Consider the following 19,446-nt stretch of genomic DNA (forward strand, 5'->3'; position numbering starts at 1 on the left):
GCTTGGCAATCGGCCAATTAAAGGGAGAGCGTCCTCAGAATAAGTGGCTATGGAGCATATATAAAGATGAGGTCTGAATATTGATTTTTGTGTGGCTGAAGGAGTGGAAAGGAGTGCTGGATAGGTGTATGTGAGGTGTAAGTGTGATCTTTGAACATTACCTGCGTTTGAGTCCAATAGACGAATGGCGCAAGAGCGTACAAGAAGAACCAAGAATTTCCTCCATGAGGAAGTGGAGAAATGAGTAATGGTTATTGAGGAGAAACGGTTAGAGCTGGATATCAGCAAGAGTGGTCCGTCAAAGGTCTTCCCCAAGGAAATGAGGAAAAGGTGGCACCTCGTTGCCGAAGAATTCTCCACTGGGGTCAACACTGCAAGATCTGGAAGCCAATGCAAGAAGAAATGGCAGGACATTGGTCAAGTAATGAGTGTAAGTAATATCTTCATCTTTAAATTGAATTGCAGTGGAAATGTGAGCATCTGTATGTGTCCCACCCATCAGAAGCGCACCATCTCTGACAATTTATATTTTCATCCTTGCAGAAGAAATTGGCCCACAACAAGAGGGAGAGAACTAGAACAGGAGGAGGTCTGCCAAATCTGCATCAACTGACACCCCTGGAACAGAGGGTTGCTGCCTTGCTGACTCGCACCGGCAGAAAAAGAATAAACATAAGCTGGATCCACACGCGAGGGTAAGGGTGAGTCATTAAAATGCATAGTGGCCCTTCAAATCAACTTGCTGACTGGTCTGCTATGCGTGACACTACTCATGCCACCCATCCAGCCCCGTCCTGTGCTGCTAACCATTTGACTGTTGTGTTGTCTTTTGCAGAAGAAGACGACACTCCTCAAGATCCTGAGGATCCAGATGCGTGTGGGGGGAGGAGGGGTCCATGGAAAGGTGTGCTCAGGAGAATGCTGACAGCGATATCGATCATGACATATCACAGGGCATCACACAGCCAGAACCTTCCATTAGCTCCTCGGCAACCTTCCACACCTTCCAAGGTCGTTGGTCCGAGTGGCGGTCGGGAAATGCATCTTGGGACACCCAGTGCCCCACCATCCCAGCCTGCGCCTCGCATTGGAGGGGTGCCACTAGGTCGACCCACAGCAAGGGGAAGGAGAAGCCAACCAGTCTCTCCTGAGAGGCTGCCCTCAGCAGAAGTAAATCAGGTTTTTTCATTGGGTGAGGAGACCAATGCCCTCACAAGATCACTCGCGGCAGCCGTCACTGGGATGCATGGTGAGGTCGCCACACTATCGGGTGAAATCGCTGCACTAAGACGGGAACTGAGGGCGGGCATTGCAGAGGGTGTGCAGATGATGGCAGATGCCATGAGGGAGCTGGCTTCTGCAATAAGGGCACAAAGGCCGGAGACTCAAATGCCACTCCCACTTCACTCCACGCACCAGCCACCGGTCAGACCTAAGCCGGGCACCCAATACCCCTCCACTACCACCATCACTGACCCTATAAGGATCCCCGAAATGTGGGTGAGGATGGGTGCAGACTTTCTTTCCTGCTGTGGATGTTGTTGTTGTTGTTGTTGTTGGTATCATTGAAGTGCACTGTAAAATTCACAATAAAAGATATTTTGTATCAAAACTGAATCATCCTCCATTAGGACCACGCAACATTTAGGGTCAACTGTAAAAAGTAAAAATCCCTCACACCTACAGTCATGCGTGCCTGCCGTCCCTAGCCCTGGAGGAAGGGCTAGCCGGAGTGTTCTGCAGTCAGCAAGGTAGGACTGCTCTAATTTCTATAGCTGATTTACCTTTCATTTATTTGTGGTGATGTTGTGCAGCTATTGTGCTGAAGATGGTGTAATGTTGTGCTGATGTTGTGAAGGTCTTTAGAGCTTTGGAATCCTTTAAATCACCTCCCCCCCCACCCCATCTCTGGCTACCTGCGCTGATTTCTTAAATGTCGGTAAGGTTTTTCTGTGCCTACAAAAGTGGCCACATATCCTGGTCTAAATTAGTTTGGAGTAACTTTCAGCTGGCCAAATTTGCTTCTGTGGCCAGAACAGGTGTAAGTGGCTGGTCACGCCCCCTTTTGCAGAAAATAAAACGAAACTAAAAAAAAACCTAACTAACTGATTTACACTGGAGCAAGTTAAATGGGGAAATTTGCGATTTTTAAGTTACTCCAAAAAAAGCTACTTGCTCCAAAAAAAGTGGGGCAACTCTTGGGGAAATTTGAGCCCATTGAACCTTCTGCCAGTGGAAGCAATTTCTCCCTATCTACTCTATCAAAACCCATCATAATCGTGAACACCTCTAAATCTCCCCTTAACCTTCTCTTCTCTAAGGAAAACAATCCAAGCTTCTCTAGTCTCTCAACATAACTGAAGTCGTTCATCCCTGGTCCCATTCTAGTAAATCTCCTCTACAACATCTGCAAGGCCTTGACATCCTTTCTAGAGTGTGATGCCCAGAATTGGGCACAATACTCCAGCTGAGGTCTAACAAATGTTTTATAAAGGTTTAGCATAACTTACTTGCTCCTGTACTCTATGCCTCTATAAATAAAGCTAAGGATCCTGTATATTTTTTTAACAATCTTATCAACTTGTCCTGCCACCTTCAAAGATATGTGTATGTGAACCATTGGTCTCTCTGTTCCTGCATCCCTTTCAAATTGCACCATTTAGTTTACATTGCCTCTCCTCATTCTTCCTTCCAAAATGTATCACTTCACACTTCTCTGTGTTAAATTTCATCTGCCATGTGTCTACCCATTTCACCAGTCTGTCTATGTCCTATATCAATGGAGAAAAGGTGTAGTCAATTGTGTCAAAGGCTGCGGAGAAATTGAGGAGGATGATGCAGGGATAATACACCACGGTCACAGTCGCGATCACAGAGGTTGCCATTTGGTTAGGGCTATTTTCATGCTGTGGCAGGAATGAAAACCTGGTCAAAAAAATTTGAACCGGGAGTTATGGGACAGACGGACACAGATTTGGGAGTCGACATTGTGTTCACAAACTTGTCCGGGTAGGGTTTGGGGGGTGATAGACATCAAGGATTATAAAAGAGAGGCGAGAGGGGTGTAATAATGTGAAGTGCTTGAAGGAGGCAAAAGTATCAGAGGAGATGTGACTTCGTGATAAATGCCACACCAGCACTGCAGCGGTTTGGGTGGGGCAGGTGGTGTCAAATTTCAGAGGGGTGGCTTCAGTTGCTACCTATGAGTCAAGTTTCAGTCAAAGCCAGGATGTCAATGTAGAAACATAGAAACATAGAAATTTACAGCGCAGAAGGAGGCCATTCCGGCCCATTGTGTTTGGGCCGGCCGACAAAGAGCCACACGGCCCTTGGTCAGCAGCCCTAAAGGTTACATATAAATCTATGAACAATGACGGAAAGGCAAAGAGCACCCAGCCCAACCAATCTGTCTCGCCACAACTGCGACATCTCTTATACTAAAACATTCTACACTCCACCCCAACCGGAGCCATGTGATTTCCTGGGAGAGGCAAAAACCAGATAAAAACCCAGGCCAATTTAGGGAGAAAAAAATCTGGGAAAATTCCTCTCCAATCCATCCAGGTGATTGAAACTAGTCCAGGAGATCACCCTGGCTGTATTCGATTCCCTGCAGTACTTACCATTATATCTGCTCCATCCAACAAAAGGTCATCCAGTCTAATCCCAATTACCAGCTCTAGGTCCGTAACCCTGCAGGTTACGACACTTTAAGTGCCCATCCAACCATCTCTTAAAAGTGGTGAGGGTTTCTGCATCCACCACTCTTCCAGGCAGCGAGTTCCAGATCCCCACAACCCTCTGCGTAAAGAAGGCCCCTCCTCAAATCCCCTCTAAACCTTCCACCAACCACCTTAAAACTATGCCCCCTCGTAATAGACCCCTCCACTAATGGAAATAGACCCTTACTATCCACTATGTCCAGGCCCCTCAATATTTTGTACACCACAATGAGGTCTCCTCTCAACCTCCTCTGTTCCAATGAGAACAAACCCAATCTATCCAATCTATCCTAATAACTAAGATTCTCCATTCCAAGCAGCATCCTAGTAAATCTCCTCTGCACCCTCGCTAGTGCAATCTCGTCCTTCCTATAATACGGCGACCAGAACTGCACGCAGTACTGCAGTTGTGGCCTAATCAAAGTATTATACAATTTAAGCATAACCTCCCTGCTCTTATATTCTATGCCTCGGCCAATAAAGGCAAGCATTCCGTATGCCTTCTTAGCTACCTTATCCACCTGGCCTGGTACTTTCAGGGATCTGTGGACAAGCACTCCAATGTCCCTTTGTTCATCTACACTATTAAGTGGCCTATCGCTTAATGTGTATACCCTTTCCTTATTAGCCCTCCCAAAGTGCATCACCTCACACTTCTCTGAATTAAATTCCATTTGCCACTGCTCTGCTCACTTGACCAGTAGATTGATATCCTCCTGCAGTCCATGACTTTCCTCTTCATTATCAACCACACAGCCAATTTTAGTGTCGTCTGCAAACTTCTTAATCATACTCCCTATATTCAAATCTAAATCGTTGAAATATACCACAAAAAGCAAGGGTCCCAGTACTGAGCCCTGTGGAACCCCACTGGAAACATCCTTCCAGTCACAAAAACATCCATCAATCATTACCCTTTGCTTCCTACCTCCAAGCCAATTTTTGGATCCAACTTGACACTTTTGCCTGTATCCCATGGGCTTTAACCTTCATGACTAGTCTACCATGTGGGACCTTATTAAAAGCTTTGCTAAAGTCCATATATACTACATCGTATGCACTACCCTGATTGACCCTCTTGGTTACCTCCTCAAAAAATTCAATCAGGTTAGTCAGACACGATCTTCTCTTAACAAATCTGTGTTGACTGTCCCTAATTAATCCTTGTCTTTCCAAATGCACATTTATCTTGTCTTTCAGGATTTTTTCCAATAAGTTTCCCATCACTGAGGTTAGGCTGACAGGCCTGTAATTACTTGGCCTATCCCTTTCTCCCTTCTTAAACAACATTAGCAATCCTCCAATCCTCCGGCACCATGCCCAGATCCAAAGAGGACTGGAAAATGATGGTCAAGGTCTCTGCTATTTCCTCTTTTACTTCGCTCAACAGCCTGGGATACATTCCGGGCCTGGGGACTTATCTACTTTCAAAGCTGCTAAACCTCTTAATAATTCCTCTGTCACTATATTTATTTCATCCAGAATATCACACTCCTCCTCGATAGCAGTATCTGCAATGCCCCTTTCCTTTGTGAAGACAGATGCAAAGTATTCATTAAGAACCCTCCCAACATCTTCCGCCTCCACACAAAGATTACCCTCATTGTCTCTAATAGGCCCTACCCTTTCTTTAGTCAAGTTTGCAGATGACACTAAACTGGGTGGCGGTGTGAGCTGTGAGGAGGACGCTAAGAAGCTGCAGGGTGACTTGGACAGGTTAGGTGAGTGGGCAAATGCATGGCAGATGCAGTGTAATGTGGATAAATGTGAGGTTATCCATTTTGGGGGCAAAAACACAAAGGCAGAATATTATCTGGATGGGGGCAGATTAGGAAAAGGGGAGGTACAATGAGACCTGGGTGTCATGGTTCATCAGTCATTGAAGTTTGGCATGCAGGTACAGCAGGCGGTGAAGAAGGCAAATGGCATGTTGGCCTTCATAGCTAGGGGATTTGAATATAGGAGCAGGGAGGTTTTACTGCAGTTGTACAGGGCCTTAGTGTGGCCTCACCTGGAATATTGTGTTCAGTTTTGGTCTCCTAATCTGAGGAAGGATGTTCTTGCTATTGAGGGAGTGCAGCGAAGGTTCACCAAACTGATTCCAGGGATGGCTGGACTGACATATGAGGAGAGACTGGATTAACTGGACCTTTATTCACTGGAGTTTAGAAGGATGAGAGGGGATCTCATAGAAACGTATAAGATTCTGACGGGACTGGATAGGTTAGATGCAGGAAGAATGTTCCTGAAGCAGGGGACATAGTTTTAGGATAAGGGGTAGGCCATTTAGGGCTGAGATGAAGAGAAACTTCTTCACTCAGAGAGTTGTTAACCTGTGGAATTCCTTACCGCAGACAGTTGTTGATGCCAGTTCATTGGATATATTCAAGAGGGAGTTAGATATGGCCCTTATGGCTAAAGAGATCAAGGGGTATGGAGAGAAAACAGGAAAGGGGTACTGAGGGAATGATCAGCCATAATATTATTGAATGGCGGTGCAGGCTCGAAGGGCCGAATGGCCTACTTCTGCACCTATTTTCTATGTTTCCATGCTTCTATGTTTACCCTCTTACTCTTAATATATTTATAGAACATCTAGGGTTTTCCTTAATTTTACTGGCCAAGAATTTCTCGTGCTCTCTCTTAGCATTCCTAATATCCTTTTCAATTTTGCATCTTAACTTTCTATATTCCTCTAAAGATTCTACAGTATTTAGCCGTTGATATATGACATAAGCGTCCCTTTTTTTCTTAATCCTCCCCTGTAAGTCCCTAGACATCCAGGGGGCTCTAGAATTATTTTTCCCAGCCTTTTTCTTAAAGGGCACATGTTTGGCCTGAGCCTTCCGGATCTCCTCCTTAAATGCCTCACACTGTTCCGACGCTGATTTACCCACAAGTAGCAGTTTCCAGTCCACCATGGCCAAATCACTCCTTAACTTAGCAAAATTAGCTTTTCCCCAATTCTGAACTTTTATTCCAGCCTCTTCTTGTCCTTATCCGTAACCAACTTGAATCTGACTGAACTATGATCACTGGCACCCAAGTGCTCTCCCACTAATACCCCTTCAACCTGCCCAGCTTCATTCCCCAAAACTAAATCCAAGACCTCCCCCTCTTGTGTTGGGCTTGCTACATACTGACTAAAAAAGTTCTCTTGAATGCATTTCAAGAATTCCGCACCCTTTATACCCTTCACACTAAATTTGTCCCAATCAATATTTGGATAATTAAAATCCCCCATTATTACTACCCTATAGTTTTTGGACTTCACAGCAATTTGCCTACATATTTGCTCTTTTATCTCCCTCACACTGTTTTGGGGTTCTATAATACACGTCCAGCAGTGTGATTGCCCCTTTTTTATTTTTCAATTCGACCCATATGGTCTCATTTGATGATCCCTCTAACATATCATCCCTCCTCACCGCTGTAATATTTTTTTAAATCAGTACTGCAACCACTCCCTCACCCCCCCTTTTTACCCCCTCTCTATCTTGTCTAAAAATTCTGTAGCCAGGAATATTGATCTGCCATACCAGCCCCTCTTTCAGCCATGTTTCTGTAATAGCTATATTGTCATACTCCCAAGTGTCTACCTGTGCTCTTAGCTCATCCGCCTTATTCGCTATACTCCTTGCATTAACGTATATACCATTCAGCACAGGAAGACCTCCTCGTTTACTACATATTAAGCCCTGTTTCCACTGTCTTACAGATTCGCTTCAATTATAATGTTGTGGATGGCATGGATATGCTAGAGGGAAATGTGGATAGGAGCGGTCATTATTGACCCACTAACATAATTCAAGCCAGCAGTGGTGGATAGGGTGAGCAGGTTAGGCAAGGTTATCCCCAGTGGTGGTGCACTTGGTGGGAAGGTGTTCAGATACAGATTAGTGGGACAAAGTGCCCAAGAGGGCGAGAAATGAAAGTTGGCATGATTGGCTGACAAGAAGAGGAGGAGACAGGAGACAAGAGTCTAAGAGGGGTCGAGAAAGAGAAAAAAGGAGATAGTTCTAATGGGCTCAGGTTCAGAGCAGCAACTAAAATGTGCATGTGAATGGACACAGAATTAATTCAGGTTACATGAGCACAGTAGAGATTAGGAGAGACAGCCTGATCATAATCAAAGGACTTCCCCCCTTACTCCAAGTGCTATGTATCAGAGGGATCAAAAATTGTTATACTTGGTACACTTGGTATTTTAATATTACAATATCTTATTCACTGATTGCCAGCCCACAGGTGCAAAACTTCACTGAATCAACATAACTTCACCAAATACTAAATTATTCCACAAAACAAGGCTCACAAATTCAATAGAAGTTGTCCTATTTTTAAATTGAGATTCATTGATTAAAGGCGTTGAACCCTGGTCTGTCCTGCGATGACCCATGGGTAAATGCACCAATTCCTGGTTTATGCCAAATTAGGGCAGAAACACACTTCGATGGGATGTCCCTCAAAGTCAAATAGTACTCACTGTCAAGGCTCATATGAATAATGGTTGTTTGGGCAAGAGTCAGCGAGCAACTGCCACCCTTGCAAGGAATCAACCACCTCCTGGAGAGGTGGGGAGAGAAGAAAATTGAGAGACATGAAAAAAAGTGGTGCAGGTGGGTTCGAACTGTTTTTCCTCCATTCCGTAATGACTTGCTGAAACAAATGTTTTTCTTTCTCCCTAGCAGAAGTCTGGTACTCCAGTTCTCCCTATTGCTACTAGTGTGCCTCACCCAATCTTGATATGACTGTATATACTTTTATTTAAACTCACATCTTTTTCATCCATTCAATTTTTCTTTGTTTTTGCTTTCTCATGACTTCTTGTCTCCTCTGGAATATGGAATGATGAAATGTTGTCTTTCTGTTAGGCTCAAACTGCATATAATCTGTAGTGGTTCCAAGGTACTGAACAAAACACAAAAGAAAGTTAATGGATGTATAATTAACAAATATGTATGAATTAATAAAGTATAAGATTTACCAAAAAGTGGGTAACATTAACTTAAACTTCTTGGGTAGGATTTTCTTCTATTGATTCACAAGGAGGAGATAGCACATGCATCATGAACTATTACAGAGAATTACACAGAAATTACAATATGGAAACAGGCTGTTTGGTCCAACCATTCATTCATTCATACTCATCCTGTTCCTATATCCCTTTATTCCCCCTTTCCTTCGACCACCTATCAAACTTATTGTTAAATGTTAACATGATCTCTTCTTCAATCACAAACTCTGGTAGTGCATTGCACTACCTCACAACCCTCCATATAAAAATAGTTTTGGTCACATTCTGTCCTAAATTTATTACAGTTATTCTTATATATCTATGTCCCCTTGGTCCAGACCCCTCAATTACTGGAAATGGTGAAGGGGGGCAGGGGGTGGGGGGTGCAGAGGAAGGTATTCATGAAGATATTAAAATTTACTCCATGTGAGGTTTAGCCAAAATCACAACAATTTAATCTAAGTGAAACCCAACAAGAGTCTGTCTGCCAACATATAATTTATTATTTTTTTAAAATTCTGAATTTCCCTTAGGGTCAATAATTTGACTCTGATTTTGATTTGCCTAAAATTATTATTTTTTAAAAAACTGGCTCTATCTCAATTCTGAAAGCCCACATTCATCAAGAGAGTAAACAGAGTACATGCAGAATGATGAACTCCACCTCAATCGCACCTTTTTTTATTTTCTGAGGCTCCACACAGGGATGTGAACTTCTAGCTTTGACCAGCGTAAACAGATTAGAACTACACGCTTACAACTTTTTCTAATGGGTCCCCCCCCTGGATATCTGTCTATACCAGTAATGTCATGGTCACTGTATGCAGTAGGTTGTTTAATATAATTAAAAAGTATTAAACCAACATCTCATTGTTCCTAGTTTTCGAGCTTGTTTAAAGGGGTCTGGATACAGATTATCCTGTAAATATCCAATGTATATTTAGCCTATTAGAGGGGGAAAAACTAACAGGATCATACAGGTTTGCCTTGGTAAAAGAGGGCAAAGCATAGACCAAAATTAGAGTGTGTATGAACAAAGTAGCATTATTTGCCTTTTTTTATTTATTGAACAGGTTAAAAAAAAGCCTTCATAGCACAACTCTGGCTTGTCAAGCGATAGCATCAGTGATACACAATCTTGAATTTTGACTGGAACTATTTCTGAGTGCTTCTAACAACAAACACACAAAAAAGCAGTGGTAGGATCTTAAATACATTCAGCTGTCACTATCCTATTTCAGGAATAACCTTACATACACTCAGCTGACACCACCTGCGTCCGTCTGGGACTTACACAGCTCATATGTCACCATACAATCTCAAGATAGACGTCACACATATTGTCACCATCTCACCCGAGAATGAACCTTCACATACACTCAGCTTCATCAGTCTGCCACAGGATGGAAGTCATATACACTCAGCTATCACCATCTCCCCTCAGGATGAACCTCACATACACCCAACTGTCATCACCCTCCTTAGATCCAACCCCCTAAAACTCCTGTATCCTGCTTCTGTCTACTTAGAACACTCACTGCAATACAAAAACAAAATAAGATCCCTGAACTAATTTAACAATCTAAGTCTTGTTTTTGCTTAATGTTCTTTCGTTAGAGCATGTCAGCCCAAGCAATTCTAGCAAACATCTCAATTGTCAGTTAAATAGCCTTGTAAACTGAAGTCTCCAAGTAGGTCAGATCATTTGTTTTAGCATTTGGAAAATGTGAATACCTTATCTGAAAGACTTCTCCACTCATTATTCTCCATTCGTTTGTACCATCCACTGTGATCATCTTCCGGAATTTTTACAGTGTTATTGTTATGAGCTCGTCTGGGTAGTTTTTGTTTGACAGCAGAATCAGTATAATTTTTGGGACTATTCGCGCACATATCCACGATCGGTCGGTGAGTGAATATTTTGTAGTAGATTTTTGGAGGAAATGTTTCCTATAAAGCGGACCAGAAATAATCAAATCAGTTTGAATTAAATCAGCAAAATATGTGGGCCTCTATTTACAAACAGTTGTACTAGGAATGGATGTTGTAGCTTTTATTTTGTAGAAAAGCAACTGCAACAACAGATAACAGTGCAGGCACAAATTTTCTAAAGTTGGAAATGTCACTAGCATCAGCGCTGTAGTGCATTTGCCATTGTCTGAACTGTCTAATGGAAGTCTGTATGTGTGCTTAGCAACACAACTTCATATGACCAAAGAATTGTATTCAGTTCCAATACAGATATTTTCAAAGCAAAAACATTTGTACCAGAAACTGAGCTGTGTCATGTAAATGATGTAAACAAAAGGTGAAAATATGTGGTCAAATAACAGGTTATTTTCTTACATTTATAAGAGATCATTTTCTGCCTTTGCGCCACTGATGTGTAAGGTTTCCCTTAGGTGTTTTCCAAGCACCCCCATAGTTCTAACGCTGGGAGTGATTACTGTACTGAACAGATGACTGAGTCGGGGCGAGTACCTTAGTCCGAGTACCGGCAATGCTTTTATTAAAGTTAATACACATACCTGCACCCAGTAAAACCACACACACCCTGGTGCATAAAACAAACAAATGCAGTACAATACACAGTCTGGCCCATCTAAACAGGCCCCTATCGCAAAGTAACCACGTCTAAAACACCCCTGCTCAGATTCAAAATTGCATCACTAAATCTGTCCAACAGAAATGTGCGTATGCTTATGATCCTTGCAAAAACCTCCCCACTAAAACCTCTAAAACTTGGTTGGGACACGTGACATCCTTTCACACTATGCAGTGGTCTTAAAGATCCATGGGCTGGGATAAATGCTCACCAATTACCCCTCTGGCTTACTCGCTGCTTCTCCCGATGAGGCGTATCTTCTGGGTCCATACCAAACTGTGGTATTCAAGTCCAGTCTCAAGAAAAGTCTCCCAATTGAAGTTTTTTCTCTCCGTCCCAGCTGGAGTGCTCGGTCCTTGTGCGTTGCAAGCAGGCGCAGAAGAGGGGAGAGAGAGAGATGGCTTCCAACTGCCATTCTCTTATACCTGCAAGACTGCTTAAAGTCCAACTGTCCTTCCTGCCTGAGACTGTCCAACTGAAAAGCAAGTCACATCTCCAGCCTGTCTCTTTGTTACTGGGCCTCTTCCTGTGGATCTGGTTCCAAAAAGTCTGGGTGGCTACATCGTTTCCTTTGTCTTTTGATGGCCTAAAACTCCGGCCACTTTACTTAATGTCTCACAGATGGGTTCCCATTCCATGACAAAAGGCACCCATTAACCATGATGTTCCTGCTTTCAATCATTCTCATTCCCGCCCAGCTGATGTGTATTCAAGTTAAAACATGTTTGGACTTGCCCAGGTTAGCTGCTGTACAGTGAATGTGTCCCAGCAAAGTTCAAAACTTATAAGTCCAAAAGTTTACGCCGCTGTTTTCGACGAATCTCATCTGGAGGCAGCCTACATTGGAAACTCAGGCAAACGCCAATTAATTCAAATGGATGGAAAATCGCGCAAGCAAACACAGGAACTTTCGATATGTGCTTTGAGCAGGTGATGTTCTCCACTGAAGTTGCCCAGTGGGAAAATTACCCTCATATTGTCAAATGAATTTGCTCAAGAATGGCATGCTTTCCACCTTTGTCATCAAATGTCAGTTTCAAGCACTTTCAGGACAGGTATAGCAGGAGCTAAATGCTCTTGTCTGAACCATAATGAGCCTGAATTTGCAGTTGGAGGCTTCGATCCGCATATAAAATCCGTGCCTACCTTCTGCCTCGGGATCCACGGAGACTCGCGCTCCTGTACGCGTAGACATGTGTAGAGGCGCATGTATCCTAGGGGAGCAGGTGGTTTGCAAATGCCCCTAGGATTACATGGGCTGGCCCAACCAAGGAAAGAAGGCGGATAAGGCGCAAGAATTTCATGGGCATTTGCTGGGCAGTAGTCGGGCAAAAAGCCCAACTCTCCGCCCACAGATACCCTTTTCCCGGGGATAGCTGTGATCTGTCAAGAAGATTCTTGACAGATGCAAGTTCTGGGTTTTCATACATGCATTTTGCGGGTCCCTTATGGGTGCATACAAACCCATAGGCACTAGGAAATATGGGTCAATATCAGAAAAGCGTCTCCTACTGCAATAGCAGGAGCTTTTCCTTTTCCCACAGTAGCCATCAATATTGATCTTCTCGAGTGTGATTTAGTGTAATTTGGGCGTATTTTTAGTTTTTTGCAAGGTTGTCTAAATCCATTTCATATTGACCTGATCAGAAAATATCGGGTACACTGAGCCCAAGAGGAAGTACTGGGCAAAAAACGCTAGGGGTTAGAACCTCCACTTTTTTTGCATGCTTAACGCCCACTTAACGCCCATTTTACCGCTGAAATGACATATAACACCCATATATCGCCCATTTTGACACAAAATGGAAACTGGTGGGCATTTTTAGGAAACCTATTGCCGAGTGTTACTTTCTCCATGTGCTTAATGCCGTGAAAAAATATTACTGCCTGCCCACTTTTTGGGGGCGGAATCATCAGAATGGGTGAAATCAACACCCATAATATCGCCCAGCATTACTTTCTGCACGGAATTAACGCCGAGATTCAATAATACCGCCCGCCCACTTTTTTTTGTCATAAAGAGTACATTTGGTGAAACTAATGCCCAGGAAATCTCCCACCGTCCCTTTCACCACTTTGCACACATATCACCCACAATATCACTCGCCCAAAAATTGCCCAGAAAATGTGGAACTAACCGGAACTAATCACAGCGTTATGGACGCCATGTTCTAGATCACATGTCGCATCCTTTAAAAGGCTGCTGTGCTTCAACCTCGGCGTAGTTTGAATGTACTCTGCAGGTCGTTGGAGTTGATGTGAACATCTCTACAAACACCTTGACCATACTGTGACCGATTGGAACTGAATAGGTGTCTTCGTCGGGACTTTCCTTGTTTGTGATCAGAGAGCTACTGCAATGGGGCCTGTCCTTCCTCACTCTCTCTTGGTGAACAATTAAATGCAGCAGACTCAAGATCGCCGAAGGTACGCTCCACTGCATATGTGCCCAATGTAAGGCAAGACAGACTGATGAAGAGGACCAGACGTTACACCCCCCACAAGTACAAGGAGAAGCATTCTTACCTCGACTTGCCCGACACCACCTGCCTTCAGAGACTACACTTCCACAAAGAGGTTATCACTGAGGTATGCCAGCTGATAAGGGCAGATCTACAGCCTGCCAGCACCATCAGTACTGCACTGTCCGTCGAGGTCAAAGTCACCGCAGCACTGTCGTTCTAAGCCTCGGGTTCTTTTTAGGCCACAGCTGGAGACATTTGCGGACTTTCTCAGCATGCCACACATCGCTGCATTAGACAGGTCACTGAAGCCCTGTACGCACGCAGGAGGGACCTGATCAGCCTCGCTAAGACCAGGGAGGCACAGAGTGAGAAGGCTCTAGGATTCTCCAGAATTGCAAACTTCCCCAAGGTGCAGGGAGCAATAGACTGTACGCACATCACGATGCGGGCACCTTTTCAGGATGATGAGGTTTTCAGGAACCGCAAGGGATTCCACTCCCTAATGTCCAACTGGTTGTCGACCACCAGAAATTTATAATGGCAGTGAATGCTAAATTTCCGGGCAGCATCCACGATGCTCATATCCTGCGTGAGAGCGCTGTATCTGACTTGTTTAACAATCAGCCACAAGGTCAATGCTGGATGCTTGATGACAAAGGATATGGCTTCGCCACCTGGCTGATGACCCCCCTGCATGACACCCACACCGAAGCCGAGAGGCGATTCAATGAGAGCCACAGAGCAACTTGCAATATCATGGAGAAAACCATTGGAGTGCTGAAGCAACGCTTAAGATGCCTGGACCACTCAGGAGGCGAGCTCCAATAGCACCTTGAGCAGGTAGCTCAATTTGTGGTGGTGTGCTCCATGCCTGCACAACTTGACTATCAGGAGGGGACAAGAATTGCCTGATGAGTCTGACAATCTACTTCACCAGAGCGAGGAAGAGGAGGATGAGGAGGTGGATGCTGACATCCTGAGCCATGTGCAAATTGGTATAGGGTCAAGCAGATCAGAGAGTTAAATGCATGGCTCAAAGAGTAGTGTGGGAAGAAGGGGTTTCAATTCATGGGGCACTGGCACCAGTACTGGGGAAAGAGTGAGCTGTTCCATTGGGACGGGCTCCACTTAAACCGGGCTGGGACCAGCGTCCTAGCGAATCGAATAATTAGGGCTGTAGATAAGGTTTTAAACTAAAAAATGGGGGTGGGCAGGGGTCAGGTGAGGGGAAATTTAGAACGTTAAAGAGAAAGGACAAGGCAGTAGTGCAGGGTAGCGATATGGGTAATCAGAACTAGAATGTGACAGAAAGGGACAGAGCGTACAAACAAAAGAGTGCACCAGCAAATAGGGTCATAGCAGGGAAAAATGGTAATGATAAAAGGACAAAATTAAAGGCTCTTTATCTGAATGCACACAAGATAGATGAATTGATGGCACAAATATAAATAAATAGATATGATCTGATAGCCATTACAGAGACGTAGTTGCATGGTAACCAAGGCTGGGAACTGAATATTCAGGGGAACTTGATATCTCGGAAGGATAGACAGAAAGGAAAAGGAGGTGGGGTAGCTCTGTTAATAAAGGATGAAATCAGTACAGTAGTGAGAAATGATCTTGGCTCGGAAGATCAAGATGTAGAATCAGTTTGGGTGGAGATAATAAATAGAAAAGGAAAGAAGTCACTGATGGGAGTAGTTTATAGGCCCTCTAACAGTAGCTACACTGTAGGAATATAAATCAAGAAATAAGAGGGGCTTGTAAGAGAGGTACTGCAATAATCATGGGAAATTTTAATCTTCATATAGATTGGACAAATCAAATTGGCAAAGGTAGCCTTGAGGATGAGTTCATGAGTGTATTTGGGACAGTTTCTTAGAACAATATGTTGTGCAACCAACCAGAGAACAGGCTATTTTAGATATGGTAATATGTAATGAGACATGATTAATTAATGATCTCATAGTAAAGGATTCTCTAGCGAAGAGTAATCATAACATGATGGAATTTCACACTCAGTTTCAGAGTGAGAAATTTGGGTCTTAAACCTAAATAAAGGCAATTACAAAGGTATGAAGACAGCATTGGCTAAAGTGGACTGGAAAAATAGATTAAAAAGTCGGACGGTAGATAAGCAATGGCAGACATTTAAGGAGATATTTCATAATTCTCAACAAAGGTATATTCCATTGAGAAAGATAGGGGTCAATTTTCCCCAGTTATCTGCATCGTGTTTTTGGCGTGCACTGCTTTTTTTGGCCTAAATTAAAATATCCAAGTTTTCCCAAAGTTTCTGCGCCAGCTTAACTCAATGAATGATGATTTTTTTAGGTTCGTTTTTTTTTGCGTCATGGGGGCATAGCCTGATGTCTGCGCCAGTTTTTCACATTTATGCAAGTTTGGCCAACTTACATTTCTCCTAGAATGGCATATGTGACCACTCCCAAAAACCTTCTGAGCACTTAAGAAAAACCAGCACACATTAAAAAATCGGCACAGAAAGACGCCATTATTTTTATGTGAAGTTTTGGAGGGAGTCAAGAACACATTAAATATGCATCATGAAGCTTAATTTTTTCAAACTTAAAACGGAGAAAATGGAAGTCTAATGCAATTGCTTAATTTTGGATTTTTTTCAAAGTACCACGCCACCACTAAACGTCTTCTCACTGGGCTCGAGGGTCAGAGCGTCAGCCGGCAGAATCGGTCCCTCGCCCGGACACAGTAGCATCAAAAGAAGCCCGGGGGGGAGGTGGAGGTGTGTGTTTGCCGAGCCCGTGTCTGGGCGAGGGAGTGATTCTGGTGGCCGACTCTCGAGCCCAGTGAGGAGACGTTCGGTTGGTGATGGGGTGGTACTTTGAAAAAAATCGAAAATTAAAGAATTGCAATATACTTCGTTGCTGCAAATGTCCTCATTTGAATGCCTAGCTTCCCGTCCTCAGCAAGCCTATTGTGCATGTGCAGACCTGGGTGTGGTCCATACTAGGGCGTCGACCTTGGGGAGCGAGAGAACAAAGAAGCTTTCACTCCTTGGACTGCTGTTTTGAGCTTCTTGCAAAGGTACAATTTAATTATGGGGCAACATTGACAAAGCAACACCTCGTGCAAGCCTTCTTCATGATGGTGCTGCGGAGGAGATGATTGATTTGACATCATCGCATGAGGAACCTCAGTGCACGTAAGATGATGGGCAGGAGGTCTTACCCACATCAGGTATATTGAGGCAGGCGTTCATACATGCACCTGAGCGATGCAGACTGTGTGAGAAGGTTGCGTGTCTGCAAAGAAGTTGTAACCAAGATCTGTGAGTTAGTAAAAGCAGACCTACAACCTAGAAGCGTCAGGAGGACTGCTTTGTCAGTTGAAGTGAAGGTTACAGCTGTACTTTCATTCTATGCATCTGAATCATTCCTGACCACAACTGGGGATGTGTGCACCATTTCTCAACATGCAACACATATCTGCATTTAGCAAGTGACTGTTGCACTACATGCCCGGAGGAATGACTACATAAAGTTCCCCATGACTGCCCAGGTAATCTGTGAAAGGGCTGTGGTATAAGCATCGAATCCCCAACGATCTGGACATTGCGTTTTAATCCCCAAGGATTTGTGTTTTAATATTTTTCTCACCGCAGAAAAAGGCTGGAACCAGTTTGTGGGAGGGGCCCGGGTGCTGCTCCATGTTGGACTTAGAATGATGGGCAGGGGTTCTGGGAAGACAATGGCAAAGCTAAGGCAATTCATCGCAGGTGATGAGCAAATGGACTGTGTTTTGTTAAGCAATGTGAACTCGTCAAATGAACTGATTGAGCCATTAACTGGATGAGATACCAGAACAATAGAATGCCATTAAGCCCAGACGGCTCGGAAGCGAAAGCCATCACTGGAAAAACAGGAAACCTCAAAACAAAGGAAGAAACTTTAGACACACTCACAGGAAGCTCCCGAAACAAACTTTATTCAGCCTGAAATGGCAAACGAACTTGCGATATAAAAGAGACGGTGTGGGTCACAACACTCTCTCTTGCCTCGCTGCTTCGCCCCTATAAGAATCCAACCCTCCGTATTGGGATGGAGAGAAGAAACCAGAAGAGACATCTTTTCATTGGAAGAAGCAGCGAGTAAGCCAGTGAATCGGTGAGCATTTCTGCACACACATCTTTTAAGATCACAACCACGGTGTGAGGGGGTATCGTGCGTTCTCCCAACCAAATTCTTAGGGGTTTACAGGAGAGGTGTTTTTGACATGGGTATTTCGCATTAGGGGCCTGTTTAGACAGGCCACACTGTGTATTATAAAGCATTTGTTTGTTTTACACACCAGGGTGTGTGTGGTTTTACTGAGTGCAGGTGTGTGTTTTAACTTTAATAAAGCATTGCCGCTTGAGACCGAGGTATTTGTCCATGACTCATTTATCTGTTCAATACAATAATAATTCCCAGCGTTAGAACTATTGTAAAGTGGGGGTGCTTCGAAAACATCCAAGAGAAACCACTTACAGTGAGCTTCTCCAGGATTGCTGGCTTCCCAAAGGTACAGGGCTGCATTGATTGTACCCACATTACCTTGCGAGCACCTTTGGAGGATTCTGAGATGTACAGGAACAAAAAAGGCTTCTATTTCATGAAGGTGCAGCTCGTCTGTGACAACATGCATCACATTATGTCAGTTGATGCGAGATACCCTGGGAGCACCCATGATGCGTTCATCCTACGCAAGAGCACTATATCTGCCGTGTTTCAGCAGCAGCCAGAAGGGCAGAGCTGGCTGCCGAGAGACAATGTGTACGGCCTCGCCACCTGGCTCATGATGCCTCTACGCTTAACCCAGATGGAAGCTGACCGGGAAAACATGTTGCACATTGCAACAAACAGTATAATAGAGAGGACCTCATAGGCAGTCCCTTGGAATTGAGGAAGACTTGCTTCCACTCTTAAAATTAGTTCTTAGGTGGCTGAACAGACCAATACGAGAACCACAGTCTCTGTCACAGGTGGGACAGATAGTTGTTGAGGGAAGGGGTGGGTGGGACTGGTTTGTCGCACGCTTGATTGGCATCTTGTGTGCTGCTGCTGCATCACTTAGCCATCATGAGGCAGCAGCAACTGGTAATAGAAGACCCACCTGAAGTGATAGTGGCTGATGATGAGGAGGAAGGTGCAGATGTCGAGGAGGAAGAGAGGACGAGGAAGAGGAAGCCATGCAACTAACTGAACCCGGAGCATGACGGCAGAGGAGGGCGGGCTGGTGTGCCCCTTTAACGATTGCTCGAGCCTTGCGCCAGCAGCTCATCCGTGAACACTTTGCTGCCTGAAGGCTCAGCAGCTCCTATTCCACATGGACCGTGTTTACTGTTTGGACCTGTTCCGTAATGTTATGTTGTGTTAATAGAACAAATAATAGAAATGATTCTTCTTTCGTTCAAAAAGTTGTGTTAATAATGGAACAAATAATGTAAATTATTCAGTTATAATTTAAAATATATTTTATTCAAAAGTTTAACACTTATTTGTACTTAACTTTAATAAAAATATTCTAGTATCAAACTTTAAAGTTTTCAATTAAGATCATTTACAAACTTTAAGATCACTTACAAACTTTTAAACTTGTAAATTTACATAACTTACAAAA

The 19,446-nt window shown here is 43.8% G+C and overlaps 1 protein-coding gene across 1 annotated transcript in view; it reads right to left on the reverse strand.

Annotated features, from left to right (window-relative positions):
* c10h11orf65 (chromosome 10 C11orf65 homolog) overlaps positions 1-19,446 on the reverse strand; it is a 149,229-nt gene that overhangs the window by 23,086 nt on the left and 106,697 nt on the right. Inside the window, exons 6-7 of the mRNA XM_070891520.1 lie at positions 10,474-10,689; positions 8,500-8,633 (exon numbers count right to left, since the gene is read on the reverse strand). Coding sequence (XP_070747621.1) covers positions 8,500-8,633; positions 10,474-10,689 — 350 coding nt within the window. The remainder of the gene's footprint in view (positions 1-8,499; positions 8,634-10,473; positions 10,690-19,446) is intronic.

This window comes from Pristiophorus japonicus, chromosome 10 (genome assembly GCF_044704955.1).
Source record: "Pristiophorus japonicus isolate sPriJap1 chromosome 10, sPriJap1.hap1, whole genome shotgun sequence".
Classification (NCBI taxonomy): domain Eukaryota; kingdom Metazoa; phylum Chordata; class Chondrichthyes; family Pristiophoridae; genus Pristiophorus; species Pristiophorus japonicus.